The sequence below is a fragment of the Ranitomeya imitator genome, chromosome 2, assembly GCF_032444005.1.
Source record: "Ranitomeya imitator isolate aRanImi1 chromosome 2, aRanImi1.pri, whole genome shotgun sequence".
Taxonomy (NCBI): Eukaryota; Metazoa; Chordata; class Amphibia; order Anura; family Dendrobatidae; genus Ranitomeya; species Ranitomeya imitator.
Genome location: NC_091283.1, coordinates 306,451 through 322,213, shown reverse-complemented (window position 1 = coordinate 322,213; position 15,763 = coordinate 306,451). Strand labels below are relative to the sequence as shown.

Genomic DNA, 15,763 nt, shown 5'->3' with positions numbered 1-15,763 from the left:
ATACCACAGCAGCTGGCAGCCATACCATGGCACCCACACCACAGCAGCCTGCACCCATACCATGGCACCCATACCAAGGCACCCATACCACAGCAGCAGGCACCCATACCACGGCACCCATACCACATCAGCCGGCACCCATACCACGGCACCCATACCACAGCAGCCGGCACCCATACCACAGCAGCCGGCACCCATACCACGGCACCCATACCACATCAGCCGGCACCCATACCACGGCACCCATACCACAGCAGCCGGCACCCATACCACGGCACCCATACCACAGCAGCCGGCACCCATACCACAGCAGCCATAACAGCATCAGGCAACTACGGCAGCCGGCAACCACGACAGCCGGCAACCTTACCTTGACAGCCATACCACGGCAGTCAGCAATCAGCCGGCACCCATACCACGGCAACCATACCACAGCAGCCGGCAACCATACTATGGCAGCCATAACACAGCAGCAGGCAACCATTTTTCACTCTGTTTCATTGCAGCCATTTGGTAAATTCAAAAAAGTTCATTTTTTCTCATTAATGTTCACTCTGCACCCATCTTTACTGAAAAAAAAAAACAGAAATGTAGAAATTTTAGCAAATATATTAAAAAGAAAAACTGAAATATCACAGTCAGGCTATGTGCACACGTAGGCTGGTCTTCTGCGGGTTCTCCCGCGGGTTTTCCCGCAGCGGATTTGATAAATCTGCAGGGCAAACCCGCCCTAGTTATCCCTGCAGATTTATCGCGGTTCGTCTTGCGGTTTCCTCTGCGGGTTTTACTCCTGCACTGGTTTTACTATTGATGCTGCATATGCAGCATCAATAGTAATGTTAAAAATAAAATAAAAGATAAAGAAAATGGTTATACTCACCCTCTGACGTCCCGATCTCCTCGGCGCTGCACGCGGCGGTCCGGTTCCAAAGATGCTATGCGAGAAGGACCTTTGTGACGTCACAGTCATGTGACCGCGACATCACCGCAGGTCCTGCACGCATAGCAACCTGAGACCGGACGGCCGCGTGCAGCGCTGAGAGGTGAGTATAGCATTATTTTTTATTTTTATTTATTTTTTTTTTACACAAATATGGTTCCCAGGGCCTGGTGGAGTCTCCTCTCCTCCACCCCAGGTACCACCCGCACATTATCCGCATTACTTCTCACATGGTGGGCACAGCCCCATGCGGGAAGTAAGCGGATCAATGCATTTCTATGTGTGCAGCATCGTTGCGATTCTGCACAAAGAAGTGACATGCTGCGGATTGAAAACCGCTGCGTTTCTGCGCGGTTTTTCCCGCAGCATGTGCACAGCAGTTTGCGGTTTCCCATTGGTTTACATGTTTACTGTAAACGCAATGGAAACTGCTGCGGACCCGCAGCATCAAAATCGCAGCAGTTCCGCGGTAAAAACCGCAATGTGTGCACATAGCCTCATAAGTATTCAGACCCTTTGCTCAGACACTCATATGTAAGTCCCATGCTGTCCATTTCCTTGTGATCCTCCGTGAGATGGTTCTGCTCCTTCATTGGAGTCCAGCTATGTGTAATTACACTGATAGGACTTGATTTGGGAATGAGAATCATGAGGCCAAAGGAACTGGCCAAGGAGCTCAGAGACCGAAGGTTCCTAAGAGCACAGTGGCCTCCTTAAATGGGAGACGTTTGGGACCACCAAGAAGTCTTCCTAGACCTGGCCGTCCAGCCAAACTGAGCAATCGTGGGAGAAGAACCTTGGTGAGAAGGTAAAGTAGAACCCCAAGATCACTGTGGCTGAGCTCCAGAGATGCAGTAGGGAGATGGCAGAAAGTTCCACAAAGTCAACTATCACTGCAGCCTCCACCAGTCGGGCCTTTATGGCAGAGTGGCCCAACAGAAGCCTCTCCTCAGTGCAACTATAGGGCAAAAAGTGGAGACACAAAGCACAAAATAGGGTCTTTTCCGATAGATAACCAAGAGAGCTTTCTTAGAATTGCTCACCTGATTTTGTTGAATGAAGAGCATGTAGCGATTTCGGCTGCTGCAGATCCACAAGCCGATCAACGGCCGTATGACAATATAAACTGTGCAGGAGGTGTGGGTTAAATCCGCGCTGCCTTAATAATGAAGTTCCAAGGATAATAAATTGGTGGTTTATTCAACGCGTTTCAAGGTCAGTGCGACTAAGAGGTCGCACTGACCTTGAAATGCGTTGAATAAGCCACCGTCTAAATTTATTATCCTTGGAACTTCATTATTCAGGCAGAGCAGATTTAACCCACACTTCCTGCACAGTTTATATTATCTCCTCAGTGCAAGACATATGAAAGCCGCATAGAGTTTGCTAAAAACAAAAAACACATGAAGGACTCCCAGACTATGAGAAATAAGATCCTCTGGTCTGATGAGATGAAGATAGACCTTTATGGTGATAATTCTAAGCGGTATGTGTGGAGAAAACCAGGCACTGCTCATCACCTGCCCTATACAATCCCCACAGTGAAACATGGCGGAGGCAGCATCATGCTATGGGGGTGTTTTTCAGCTACAGGGACAGGACAACTGGTTGTCAATGAAGGAAATATGAATGTGGCAAAGTACAAAGATATCCTGGATGAAAACCTCTTCCAGAGTGCTCTGGACCTCAGACTTGGCCGAAGGTTCACCTTCCAACAAGACAATGACCCTAAGCACACAGCTAAAATAACAAAGGAGCGGCTTCAGAACAGCTCTGTGACCATTCCTGACCGGCCCAGCCAGAGCCCTGACCTAAACCCAATGGAGCATCTCTGGAGAGACCTGAAAATGGCGTCCACCAAAGTTCACCATCCAACCTGACGGAACTGGAGAGGATCTGCAAGGAAGAATGGCCGAGGATCCCCAAATCCAGGGGGGAAAAACTTGTGGCATCATTCCCAAGAAGACTCCTGGCCGTACGAGCTCAAAGGGGGCTTCTCCTCAATACTGAGCAAAGGGTCTGAAGACTTATGACCATGGGATATTGCAGTTTTTCTTTTTTATTAAATTTCCAAAAATTTCTACATTTCTGTTATTTTCAGTGAAGATGTGGTGCAGAGTGAACATTAATGAGAGAACATGACCTTTATGAAATTAACAAATGGCTGCAATGAAACAAAGAGTGAAACATTTAAAGGGGTCTGAATACTTTCCGTACCGGCTGATGAGACACAGGGAGACATTTGCCACATCATCTACTGGTGACAACAGCAGCCACACTTACTGAGCGTAGCATCAAGCAAAGTTTACACCAACCAAGCTCTGGCGACACGTGCAGATAACACCACAACCACTACATCTAGCTGGATAGTCCATGACGTGCCACATGAGGCTGCTGCAGCCAAAACCTCAGGCGAGAAAGACATGTGCGGGCATTTAGGATAAAATGGTAAAATAGAGAAACATCGTAGAGCAGAGCGCGAATGGGGGGGGAAGAAGAGCAGAGAGTGAGGCGGGGTGGGGGCTCATATGAGAAGCAGAGCAGTTGCCGGCAGCGTTCCCTCTTTCCCCTCTATACACAGTTGCCGACAGCGTTCCCTCTTCCCCCTCTATACACAGTAGCCGGCAGCGTTCCCTCTTTCCTCTGTATACACAGTTGCCGGCAGCGTTCCCTCTTCCCCCTCTATACACAGTTGCCGGCAGCGTTCCCTCTTCCCCCTCCATACACAGTAGCCGGCAGCGTTCCCTCTTCCCCCTCTATACACAGTAGCCGGCAGCGTTCCCTCTTTCCTCTGTATACACAGTTGCCGGCAGCGTTCCCTCTTCCCCCTCTATACACAGTTGCCGGCAGCTTTCCCTCTTCCCCCTCTATACACAGTTGCCGGCAGCTTTCCCTCTTTCCCCTCCATACACAGTTGCCGGCAGCGTTCCCGCTTTCCTCTCTATACACAGTTGCCGGCAGCTTTCCCTATTCCCCCTCTATACACAGTTGCCGGCAGCTTTCCCTCTTTCCCCCGCCATACACAGTTGCCAACAGCGTTCCCTCTTCCCCCTCTATACACAGTAGCCGGCAGCGTTCCCTCTTCCCCCACCATACACAGTTGCCGGCAGCGTTCCCTCTTTCCCATCTATACACAGTTGCCGGCAGCGTTCCCTCTTTACCCTCTATACACAGTAGCCGGCAGCGTTCCCTCTTTCCTCTGTATACACAGTAGCCGGCAGCGTTCCCTCTTTCCTCTGTATACACAGTTGCCGGCAGCGTTCCCTCTTTCCTCTGTATACACAGTTGCCGGCAGCTTTCCCTCTTTCCCCCGCCATACACAGTTGCCGACAGCGTTCCCTCTTCCCCCTCTATACACAGTAGCCGGCAGCGTTCCCTCTTCCCCCACCATACACAGTTGCCGGCAGCGTTCCCTCTTTCCCCTCTATACACAGTTGCCGGCAGCGTTCCCTCTTTCCACCTCTATACACAGTAGCCGGCAGCGTTCCCTCTTTCCTCTGTATACACAGTTGCCGGCAGCATTCCCTCTTCCCCCTCCATACACAGTAGCCGGCAGCGTTCCCTCTTCCCCCTCCATACACAGTAGCCGGCAGCGTTTCCTCTTTCCCCTCTATACACAGTTGCCGGCAGCGTTCCCTCTTCCCCCTCCATACACAGTTGCCGGCAGCGTTCCCTCTTCCCCCTCTATACACAGTAGCCGGCAGCGTTCCCTCTTTCCCCTCTATACACAGTTGCCGGCAGCGTTCCCTCTTTCCCCTCTATACACAGTAGCCGGCAGCGTTCCCTCTTTCCTCTGTATACACAGTAGCCGGCAGCGTTCCCTCTTTCCTCTGTATACACATTTGCCGGCAGCGTTCCCTCTTTCCTCTGTATACACAGTTGCCGGCAGCGTTCCCTCTTCCCCCTCCATACACAGTAGCCGGCAGCGTTCCCTCTTCCCCCTCCATACACAGTTGCCGGCAGCGTTCCCTCTTTCTCCTCTATACACAGTTGCCGGCAGCGTTCCCTCTTCCCCCGCCATACACAGTTGCCGGCAGCGTTCCCTCTTCCCCCTCCATACACAGTTGCCGGCAGCGTTCCCTCTTCCCCCTCCATACACAGTTGCCGGCAGCGTTCCCTCTTTCCTCTGTATACACAGTTGCCGGCAGCGTTCCCTCTTCCCCCTCCATACACAGTAGCCGGCAGCGTTCCCTCTTCCCCCTCCATACACAGTAGCCGGCAGCGTTTCCTCTTTCCCCTCTATACACAGTTGCCGGCAGCGTTCCCTCTTCCCCCTCCATACACAGTTGCCGGCAGCGTTCCCTCTTCCCCCTCTATACACAGTAGCCGGCAGCGTTCCCTCTTCCCCCTCCATACACAGTTGCCGGCAGCGTTCCCTCTTCCCCCGCCATACACAGTTGCCGGCAGCGTTCCCTCTTCCCCCGCCATACACAGTAGCCGGCAGCGTTCCCTCTTTCCCCTCTATACACAGTTGCCGGCAGCGTTCCCTCTTCCCCCGCCATACACAGTTGCCGGCAGCGTTCCCTCTTCCCCCTCCATACACAGTTGCCGGCAGCGTTCCCTCTTTCTCCTCTATACACAGTAGCCGGCAGCGTTCCCTCTTTCTCCTCTATACACAGTTGCCGGCAGCGTTCCCTCTTCCCCCTCTATACACAGTAGCCGGCAGCGTTCCCTCTTCCCCCGCCATACACAGTAGCCGGCAGCGTTCCCTCTTTCTCCTCTATACACAGTTGCCGGCAGCGTTCCCTCTTCCCCCGCCATACAGTGTCACCATTCCCGCCGTCTCCTTACCCAGAAGATGAAGGAGTAGACGAGCAGGACGCTCTTCAGACAGGTGATAACGGGCTTTGTCTGGAGCCTGCGGGACGGGGACGCCATGACTTCTCCCTACTTCTGCCAAGTTCCAACTACAACCTGGACGCCGGAAACAGCCGAGGAGCTACCGCCGGAATTTCCCGAAGGCGCTCGGCCACTCGTTTCCAAACAAAGAGCCAGTGCCAAGAAGATCCGAGTGCTCTGGGCATTGCGCAAGCGCAGTAACGTTATCGCGCAGGGACCGTGGGAGCAGAGTTCAAGAATGAAGAGTTCCAGGAAGCTGAGTGTCCAGCGACTCCTGCATGTCTGCCTCTAGCGCCTAATTATACGTGGGGGAGGGGTGGTTGTGCACACGGTGGTCCCAGGGATTCCGGCCACAGATGTGGGATCTCTAGGGAGTGAGATAAGCGGCTGCCAGACGTGTGTGCCACCGCGGACCTCTAGAGGGCGCAACAATGTGCTGATCCCTGCGGAGAACCCCCCCAAAACCCCTCCGGACCCCCAGCCCCCACCTCCTGACCCCGCCCCCTGACTTCCTCCCCCCCCCCGACACCCCAAAGCCCCTACGGACCCCCAGCCCCCACCTCCTGACACCCCCCCCCCCCCCGGTCTCCCCAATCCTCCAGACTCCCTGACTTCCTGCCCCCCCCCCCCCCGACACCCCCAAACCCCTCCGGACCCCCTGCCCCCACCTCCTGACCCCGCCCCCCGACTCCCTAATCCTCCAGACTCCCTGACTTCCTCCCCCCCCCCCCGACACCCCAAAGCCCCTACGGACCCCCAGCCCCCACCTCCTGAGCCCCCCCCCCCCGGTCTCCCTAATCCTCCAGACTCCCTGACTTCCTCCCCCCCGACACCCCAAAACCCCTCCGGACCCCCAGCCCCCACCTCCTGACCCCGCCCCCCGGACTCCCTAATCCTCCAGACTCCCTGAATTTCCTCCCCCCCCCGACACCCCAAAGCCCCTACGGACCCCCAGCCCCCACCTCCTGAGCCCCCCCCCCCCCCCGGTCTCCCTAATCCTCCAGACTCCCTGACTTCCTCCCCCCCCCCCCCCCCGACACCCCAAAACCCCTCCGGACCCCCAGCCCCCACCTCCTGACCCCGCCCCCCGACTCCCTAATCCTCCAGACTCCCTGAATTTCCTCCCCCCCCCCCCCAACACCCCAAAGCCCCTACGGACCCCCAGCCCCCACCTCCTGAGCCCCCCCCGGTCTCCCTAATCCTCCAGACTCGTGAATAGCATTGATCTATTCGCTATGGAAGTCTTTTTTGGTTATGCACCAGTTCAGACTAGATTGCTGTTCGGTCAGTTTTCCTATATTTACTATGTACTTTTTTTCTGACGAACGCCGCGCCCTTCACCATTTTAATTACATCCAAACACAGTTGGTTCCGACCTTCCTATAAATGCAGGCTTTAGGCTAGGTTCACATTGCGTTAGTGTGTGTCCGCTAACGGACTCCGTTACATGGCGCAATTGTCGCAATTAACGCTATGTAACGGATCCGTTAGCGCACCCATTGACTGCAATGTGCTAACGGATCTCTAACGCATCGCTAACGTATGCCATTTTTGGCATGCGTCAGCGATGTGCCGTTAGTTTCGGACAGACCTCGAACACAATCCCTTCTTGGACATTGCGTTAGCGCAATCCGTTAGCGTATCCGCTAAACGGATTGCACTAACGCGATGTGAACCTAGCCTTACCATGTTATTAGCCAGAGGTAAGTGTTCACACTAGGCAGCTTAATTTATTGATGCATCCAGACAAACAAAACTGCTAAACGTTTTCGGTCTACACCGGACCTTCGTCAGAGCGTTTCTTTGACATTGACTGGATGTGGAAGCTAAACTGAATGGATGAGCGTCAGAACAAAGTGAACGTACTGCAGCAGATGCTGGAGGATCGGAACACACATTAGATATGGAGCGCCATGGAAAGGATCAGAGCCTAATGGGGATAGCAGCGCTGGAAGACCGGATCCTGGAAGAGCGAAAACTGCAGAGAGCGACGCTCCAATCTCTACATCTATCGAGTGCCGTGTTTTCTAATAGTATAGTTCACACTAGGCAGTCAGGTCAGGGACCCATCCGATCCATGAGATTACCTTGACGTTCGGTGGATGGGCTCACAATTTTTGGCCAAATCTTGTGCTAAGCATCTCGTGTTTTTTCATAGATTTCACAAGCCATTATGCTATTCACATTTCATGTATTGCACATTTCCTTGCTTTAGTGCAATTGAGTGCAGCCATTCATCTATTCACTATGTAAGTATTTTTTGGTTATGCACCAGTTCAGACTAGATTGCTGTTCAGTCAGTTTTCCTATATTCCCTCCCCCTCCTGACACCCCAACCACTCCATCCGGATTCCCCAACCCACTGGATTCCCCGACTTCCCCATGGTGACTTCCCAACCCCCCCTCCTGACTTCCCAACCCCCCTCCGGACTTCCCAACCCCCCCTGACTCCTCTACCTCCTCCCCCCTGGACTCCCCAAGCCTCCAGACTCCCCGACTAACTCCTGACACCCCAACCCCCTTTCGGACTTCCCAACCCCCACCTCCTGACACCCCAACTCCCCCTCCTGACACCCCAACCCCCCCTGTTGTGAATTCTGTTTCCAGGCTCCCTCCTGTGGTCATGAATGGTACTTCGGCTGGTTCTGTCCATGGACTTTCTCTGATGCCTGTGGGTGTTTCTGAGTTTCCTTCTACAGGTGACGAGGCTAATTCGTTAGTGGGCTGTTCTATTTAACTCCACTTGGATCCTTGTCCGATGCCAGCTGTCAATGTTGTAGCATTGGTCTAGTTCGCTCCTGGATCTTCCTGGTTACCTGTTTCCTCCAGCAGAAGCTAAGTTTTGCTTTGCTTTTTTCTTGTTTGCTATTTTTTCTGTCCAGCATGCTTATGTGAATTTTGCCTTGCTTGCTGGAAGCTCTGGGACGCAGAGGGGCGCCTCCGCTCCGTTAGTCGATGCGGAAGGTATTTTTCCCTGCACTCTCTGTGTGGCTTTTGTAGGGTTTTTTGCTGACTGCAAAGTGACCTTTCCTATCTTCTGTCTGTTTAGTAAGTCGGGCCTCTCTTTGCTTAATCTATTTCATCTCTGTGTTTGTGATTTCATCTTACTCACAGTCAATATATGTGGGGGGCTGCCTTTTCCTTTGGGGAATTTTCTCTGAGGCAAGATAGGCTTATTTTTCCTATCTCTAGGGCTAGCTAGTTCTGAGGCTGTGACGAGGCGCCTAGGTCTTGATAGGAGCGCTCCACGGCTATTTCTAGTGTGCGTGATAGGATTAGGGATTGCGGTCAGCAGAGGTTCCACTTCCCAGACCTTGTCCTGTATTAATGTGCTATCAGGTCTTTTCTGGTGCTCTAACTACCAGGTCCACTATTTGTCCTAACCACCAGATCATAACAGTACAGCTGGCCAAAAGTTTTGATGTATCTCAATAGAGGGATAAGAGAAGTTCTGAGACCATTTTTTTTTCATTGCAGTGTGTTTTGTCTCTCTTTTCCCTTTTACCTCTGGGTGGTTCAGGATACAGGTGTAGATATGGACATTCAAGGTCTGTCCTCTCGGATGGATAATCTCACTACAAGGGTACAAAACATCCAAGATTTTGTGGTTCAGAATCCGATGTCAGAGCCTAAGATTCCAAGTCCTGATTTATTTTTTGGTGATAGATCTAAGTTTTTGAATTTCAAAAATAATTGTAAATTGTTTCTAGCTTTGAAACCTCGCTCCTCAGGTGATCCTGCTCAACAAGTAAGGATCATTATTTCTTTGTTACGTGGTGACCCTCAAGACTGGGCATTTTCCCTTGCGCCAGGAGATCCGGCATTGCGTGATGTTGATGCGTTTTTTTTGGCGCTTGGATTGCTTTATGACGAACCTAATTCAGTGGATCAGGCAGAGAAAATCTTGCTGGCACTGTGTCAGGGTCAGGATGAAGCAGAGATATATTGTCAGAAGTTTAGAAAGTGGTCTGTGCTCACTTAGTGGAATGAATGTGCCCTGGCAGCAATCTTCAGAAAGGGTCTCTCTGAAGCCCTTAAAGATGTCATGGTGGGATTTCCTATGCCTGCTGGTCTGAATGAGTCTATGTCTTTGGCTATTCAGATCGATCGGCGCTTGCGTGAGCGTAAAACTGTGCACCATTTGGCGGTACTATCTGAGCATGGGCCTGAGCCTATGCAGTGTGATAGGACTTTGACCAGAGTTGAACGGCAAGAACACAGACGTCTGAATGGGCTGTGTTTTTACTGTGGTGATTCCACTCATGCTATCTCCGATTGTCCTAAGCGCACTAAGCGGTTCGCTAGGTCTGCCACCATTGGTACGGTACAGTCTAAATTTCTATTGTCCGTTACTCTGATTTGCTCTTTGTCATCCTATTCTGTTATGGCATTTGTGGATTCAGGCGCTGCTCTGAATTTGATGGACTTGGAGTATGCTAGGCGCTGTGGTTTTTTCTTGGAGCCCTTGCAGTGTCCTATTCCATTGAGAGGAATGGATACTACGCCTTTGGCCAAGAATAAGCCTCAGTACTGGACCCAATTGACCATGTGCATGGCTCCTGCACATCAGGAGGATATCGTTTTTTTGGTGTTACATAATCTGCATGATGTGGTCGTTTTAGGGTTGCCATGGCTACAGGTTCATAATCCAGTATTGGACTGGAAATCTATGTCTGTGTCCAGCTGGGGTTGCCAGGGGGTACATGGTGATGTTCCATTTTTGTCAATTTCGTCTTCTACTCCTTCTGAGGTTCCGGAGTTTTTGTCGGATTATCAGGATGTATTTGATGAGCCCAAAGCCAGTGCCCTACCTCCTCCATAGGGATTGCGATTGTGCAATTAATTTGATTCCTGGTAGTAAGTTTCCTAAGGGCCGATTACATAGTAACATAGTAACATAGTTAGTAAGGCCGAAAAAAGACATTTGTCCATCCAGTTCAGCCTATATTCCATCATAATAAATACCCAGATCTACGTCCTTCTACAGAACCTAATAATTGTATGATACAATATTGTTCTGCTCCAGGAAGACATCCAGGCCTCTCTTGAACCCCTCGACTGAGTTCGCCATCACCACCTCCTCAGGCAAGCAATTCCAGATTCTCACTGCCCTAACAGTAAAGAATCCTCTTCTATGTTGGTGGAAAAACCTTCTCTCCTCCAGACGCAAAGAATGCCCCCTTGTGCCCGTCACCTTCCTTGGTATAAACAGATCCTCAGCGAGATATTTGTATTGTCCCCTTATATACTTATACATGGTTATTAGATCGCCCCTCAGTCGTCTTTTTTCTAGACTAAATAATCCTAATTTCGCTAATCTATCTGGGTATTGTAGTTCTCCCATCCCCTTTATTAATTTTGTTGCCCTCCTTTGTACTCTCTCTAGTTCCATTATATCCTTCCTGAGCACCGGTGCCCAAAACTGGACACAGTACTCCATGTGCGGTCTAACTAGGGATTTGTACAGAGGCAGTATAATGCTCTCATCATGTGTATCCAGACCTCTTTTAATGCACCCCATGATCCTGTTTGCCTTGGCGGCTGCTGCCTGGCACTGGCTGCTCCAGGTAAGTTTATCATTAACTAGGATCCCCAAGTCCTTCTCCCTGTCAGATTTACCCAGTGGTTTCCCGTTCAGTGTGTAATGGTGATATTGATTCCCTCTTCCCATGTGTATAACCTTACATTTATCATTGTTAAACCTCATCTGCCACCTTTCAGCCCAAGTTTCCAACTTATCCAGATCCATCTGTAGCAGAATACTATCTTCTCTTGTATTAACTGCTTTACATAGTTTTGTATCATCTGCAAATATCGATATTTTACTGTGTAAACCTTCTACCAGATCATTAATGAATATGTTGAAGAGAACAGGTCCCAATACTGACCCCTGCGGTACCCCACTGGTCACAGCGACCCAGTTAGAGACTATACCATTTATAACCACCCTCTGCTTTCTATCACTAAGCCAGTTACTAACCCATTTACACACATTTTCCCCCAGACCAAGCATTCTCATTTTGTGTACCAACCTCTTGTGCGGCACGGTATCAAACGCTTTGGAAAAATCGAGATATACCACGTCCAATGACTCACCGTGGTCCAGTCTATAGCTTACCTCTTCATAAAAACTGATTAGATTGGTTTGACAGGAGCGATTTCTCATAAACCCATGCTGATATGGAGTTAAACAGTTATTCTCATTGAGATAATCCAGAATAACATCCCTCAGAAACCCTTCAAATATTTTACCAACAATAGAGGTTAGACTTACTGGCCTATAATTTCCAGGTTCACTTTTAGAGCCCTTTTTGAATATTGGCACCACATTTGCTATGCGCCAGTCCTGCGGAACAGACCCTGTCGCAATAGAGTCACTAAAAATAAGAAATAATGGTTTATCTATTACATTACTTAGTTCTCTTAGTACTCGTGGGTGTATGCCATCCGGACCCGGAGATTTATGTATTTTAATCTTATTTAGCCGGTTTCGCACCTCTTCTTGGGTTAGATTGGTGACCCTTAATATAGGGTTTTCATTGTTTCTTGGGATTTCACCTAGCATTTCATTTTCCACCGTGAATACCGTGGAGAAGAAGGTGTTTAATATGTTAGCTTTTTCCTCGTCATCTACAACCATTCTTTCCTCACTATTTTTTAAGGGGCCTACATTTTCAGTTTTTATTCTTTTACTATTGATATAGTTGAAGAACAGTTTGGGATTAGTTTTACTCTCCTTAGCAATGTGCTTCTCTGTTTCCTTTTTGGCAGCTTTAATTAGTTTTTTAGATAAAGTATTTTTCTCCCTATAGTTTTTTAGAGCTTCAATGGTGCCATCCTGCTTTAGTAGTGCAAATGCTTTCTTTTTACTGTTAATTGCCTGTCTTACTTCTTTGTTTAGCCACATTGGGTTTTTCCTATTTCTAGTCCTTTTATTCCCACAAGGTATAAACCGCTTACACTGCCTATTTAGGATGTTCTTAAACATTTCCCATTGTTCAATTTATCTGTGCCAGAACACGCCGCTATGCCGAGTTATATAAAGGAATCCTTGGAGAAAGGTCATATTCGCCCGTCATCATCACCGTTGGGAGCAGGGTTCTTTTTTGTGGCCAAGAAGGATGGTTCTTTGAGACCTTGTATTGATTACCGCCTTCTTAATAAAATTACTGTCAAATTTCAGTATCCTTTGCCGTTGCGGTCTGACTTGTTTGCTCGTATTAAAGGGGCTAGTTGGTTTACCAAGATAGACCTTTGAGGGGCGTATAATCTTGTGCGTATTAAACGGGGCGATGAATGGAAAACAGCATTTAATACGCCCGAGGGCCATTTTGAGTACCTGGTGATGCCATTCGGGCTTTCCAATGCTCCATCAGTATTTCAGTCCTTTATGCATGACATCTTCCGAGAGTACCTGGATAAATTCCTGATTGTGTATTTGGATGATATTTTGGTCTTTTCGGATGATTGGGAGTCTCATGTGAAGCAGGTCAGAATGGTGTTCCAGGTCCTTCGTGCCGGCAGCGTTCCCTCTTCCCCCTCCATACACAGTTGCCGGCAGCGTTCCCTCTTCCCCCGCCATACACAGTTGCCGGCAGCGTTCCCTCTTCCCCCTCCATACACAGTAGCCGGCAGCGTTCCCTCTTTCTCCTCTATACACAGTTGCCGGCAGCGTTCCCTCTTCCCCCGCCATACACAGTAGCCGGCAGCGTTCCCTCTTTCTCCTCTATACACAGTTGCCGGCAGCGTTCCCTCTTCCCCCGCCATACAGTGTCACCATTCCCGCCGTCTCCTTACCCAGAAGATGAAGGAGTAGACGAGCAGGACGCTCTTCAGACAGGTGATAACGGGCTTTGTCTGGAGCCTGCGGGACGGGGACGCCATGACTTCTCCCTACTTCTGCCAAGTTCCAACTACAACCTGGACGCCGGAAACAGCCGAGGAGCTACCGCCGGAATTTCCCGAAGGCGCTCGGCCACTCGTTTCCAAACAAAGAGCCAGTGCCAAGAAGATCCGAGTGCTCTGGGCATTGCGCAAGCGCAGTAACGTTATCGCGCAGGGACCGTGGGAGCAGAGTTCAAGAATGAAGAGTTCCAGGAAGCTGAGTGTCCAGCGACTCCTGCATGTCTGCCTCTAGCGCCTAATTATACGTGGGGGAGGGGTGGTTGTGCACACGGTGGTCCCAGGGATTCCGGCCACAGATGTGGGATCTCTAGGGAGTGAGATAAGCGGCTGCCAGACGTGTGTGCCACCGCGGACCTCTAGAGGGCGCAACAATGTGCTGATCCCTGCGGAGAACCCCCCCAAAACCCCTCCGGACCCCCAGCCCCCACCTCCTGACCCCGCCCCCTGACTTCCTCCCCCCCCCCCCCGACACCCCAAAGCCCCTACGGACCCCCAGCCCCCACCTCCTGACACCCCCCCCCCCCCCGGTCTCCCCAATCCTCCAGACTCCCTGACTTCCTGCCCCCCCCCCCCCCGACACCCCCAAACCCCTCCGGACCCCCTGCCCCCACCTCCTGACCCCGCCCCCCGACTCCCTAATCCTCCAGACTCCCTGACTTCCTCCCCCCCCCCCCGACACCCCCAAAGCCCCTACGGACCCCCAGCCCCCACCTCCTGAGCCCCCCCCCCCCCCCCCCCGGTCTCCCTAATCCTCCAGACTCCCTGACTTCCTCCCCCCCGACACCCCAAAACCCCTCCGGACCCCCAGCCCCCACCTCCTGACCCCGCCCCCCGGACTCCCTAATCCTCCAGACTCCCTGAATTTCCTCCCCCCCCCCCCGACACCCCAAAGCCCCTACGGACCCCCAGCCCCCACCTCCTGAGCCCCCCCCCCCCCGGTCTCCCTAATCCTCCAGACTCCCTGACTTCCTCCCCCCCCCCCCCCCCGACACCCCAAAACCCCTCCGGACCCCCAGCCCCCACCTCCTGACCCCGCCCCCCGACTCCCTAATCCTCCAGACTCCCTGAATTTCCTCCCCCCCCCCCCCAACACCCCAAAGCCCCTACGGACCCCCAGCCCCCACCTCCTGAGCCCCCCCCGGTCTCCCTAATCCTCCAGACTCGTGAATAGCATTGATCTATTCGCTATGGAAGTCTTTTTTGGTTATGCACCAGTTCAGACTAGATTGCTGTTCGGTCAGTTTTCCTATATTTACTATGTACTTTTTTTCTGACGAACGCCGCGCCCTTCACCATGCTTCACCATTTTAATTACATCCAAACACAGTTGGTTCCGACCTTCCTATAAATGCAGGCTTTAGGCTAGGTTCACATTGCGTTAGTGTGTGTCCGCTAACGGACTCCGTTACATGGCGCAATTGTCGCAATTAACGCTATGTAACGGATCCGTTAGCGCACCCATTGACTGCAATGTGCTAACGGATCTCTAACGCATCGCTAACGTATGCCATTTTTGGCATGCGTCAGCGATGTGCCGTTAGTTTCGGACAGACCTCGAACACAATCCCTTCTTGGACATTGCGTTAGCGCAATCCGTTAGCGTATCCGCTAAACGGATTGCACTAACGCGATGTGAACCTAGCCTTACCATGTTATTAGCCAGAGGTAAGTGTTCACACTAGGCAGCTTAATTTATTGATGCATCCAGACAAACAAAACTGCTAAACGTTTTCGGTCTACACCGGACCTTCGTCAGAGCGTTTCTTTGACATTGACTGGATGTGGAAGCTAAACTGAATGGATGAGCGTCAGAACAAAGTGAACGTACTGCAGCAGATGCTGGAGGATCGGAACACACATTAGATATGGAGCGCCATGGAAAGGATCAGAGCCTAATGGGGATAGCAGCGCTGGAAGACCGGATCCTGGAAGAGCGAAAACTGCAGAGAGCGACGCTCCAATCTCTACATCTATCGAGTGCCGTGTTTTCTAATAGTATAGTTCACACTAGGCAGTCAGGTCAGGGACCCATCCGATCCATGAGATTACCTTGACGTTCGGTGGATGGGCTCACAATTT

General features: G+C 51.2%; 1 protein-coding gene across 1 annotated transcript in view; it reads right to left on the bottom strand.

Moving 5' to 3' along the window:
* The window catches only part of TSPAN6 (tetraspanin 6), a 114,143-nt gene extending 107,946 nt beyond the window's left edge, over positions 1-6,197 (bottom strand). Inside the window, exon 1 of the mRNA XM_069746075.1 lies at positions 5,732-6,197. Within this exon, the coding sequence (XP_069602176.1) occupies positions 5,732-5,818 (87 nt within the window). The 5' untranslated portion in view covers positions 5,819-6,197. The remainder of the gene's footprint in view (positions 1-5,731) is intronic.
* Positions 6,198-15,763: the final 9,566 nt, after the last annotated feature.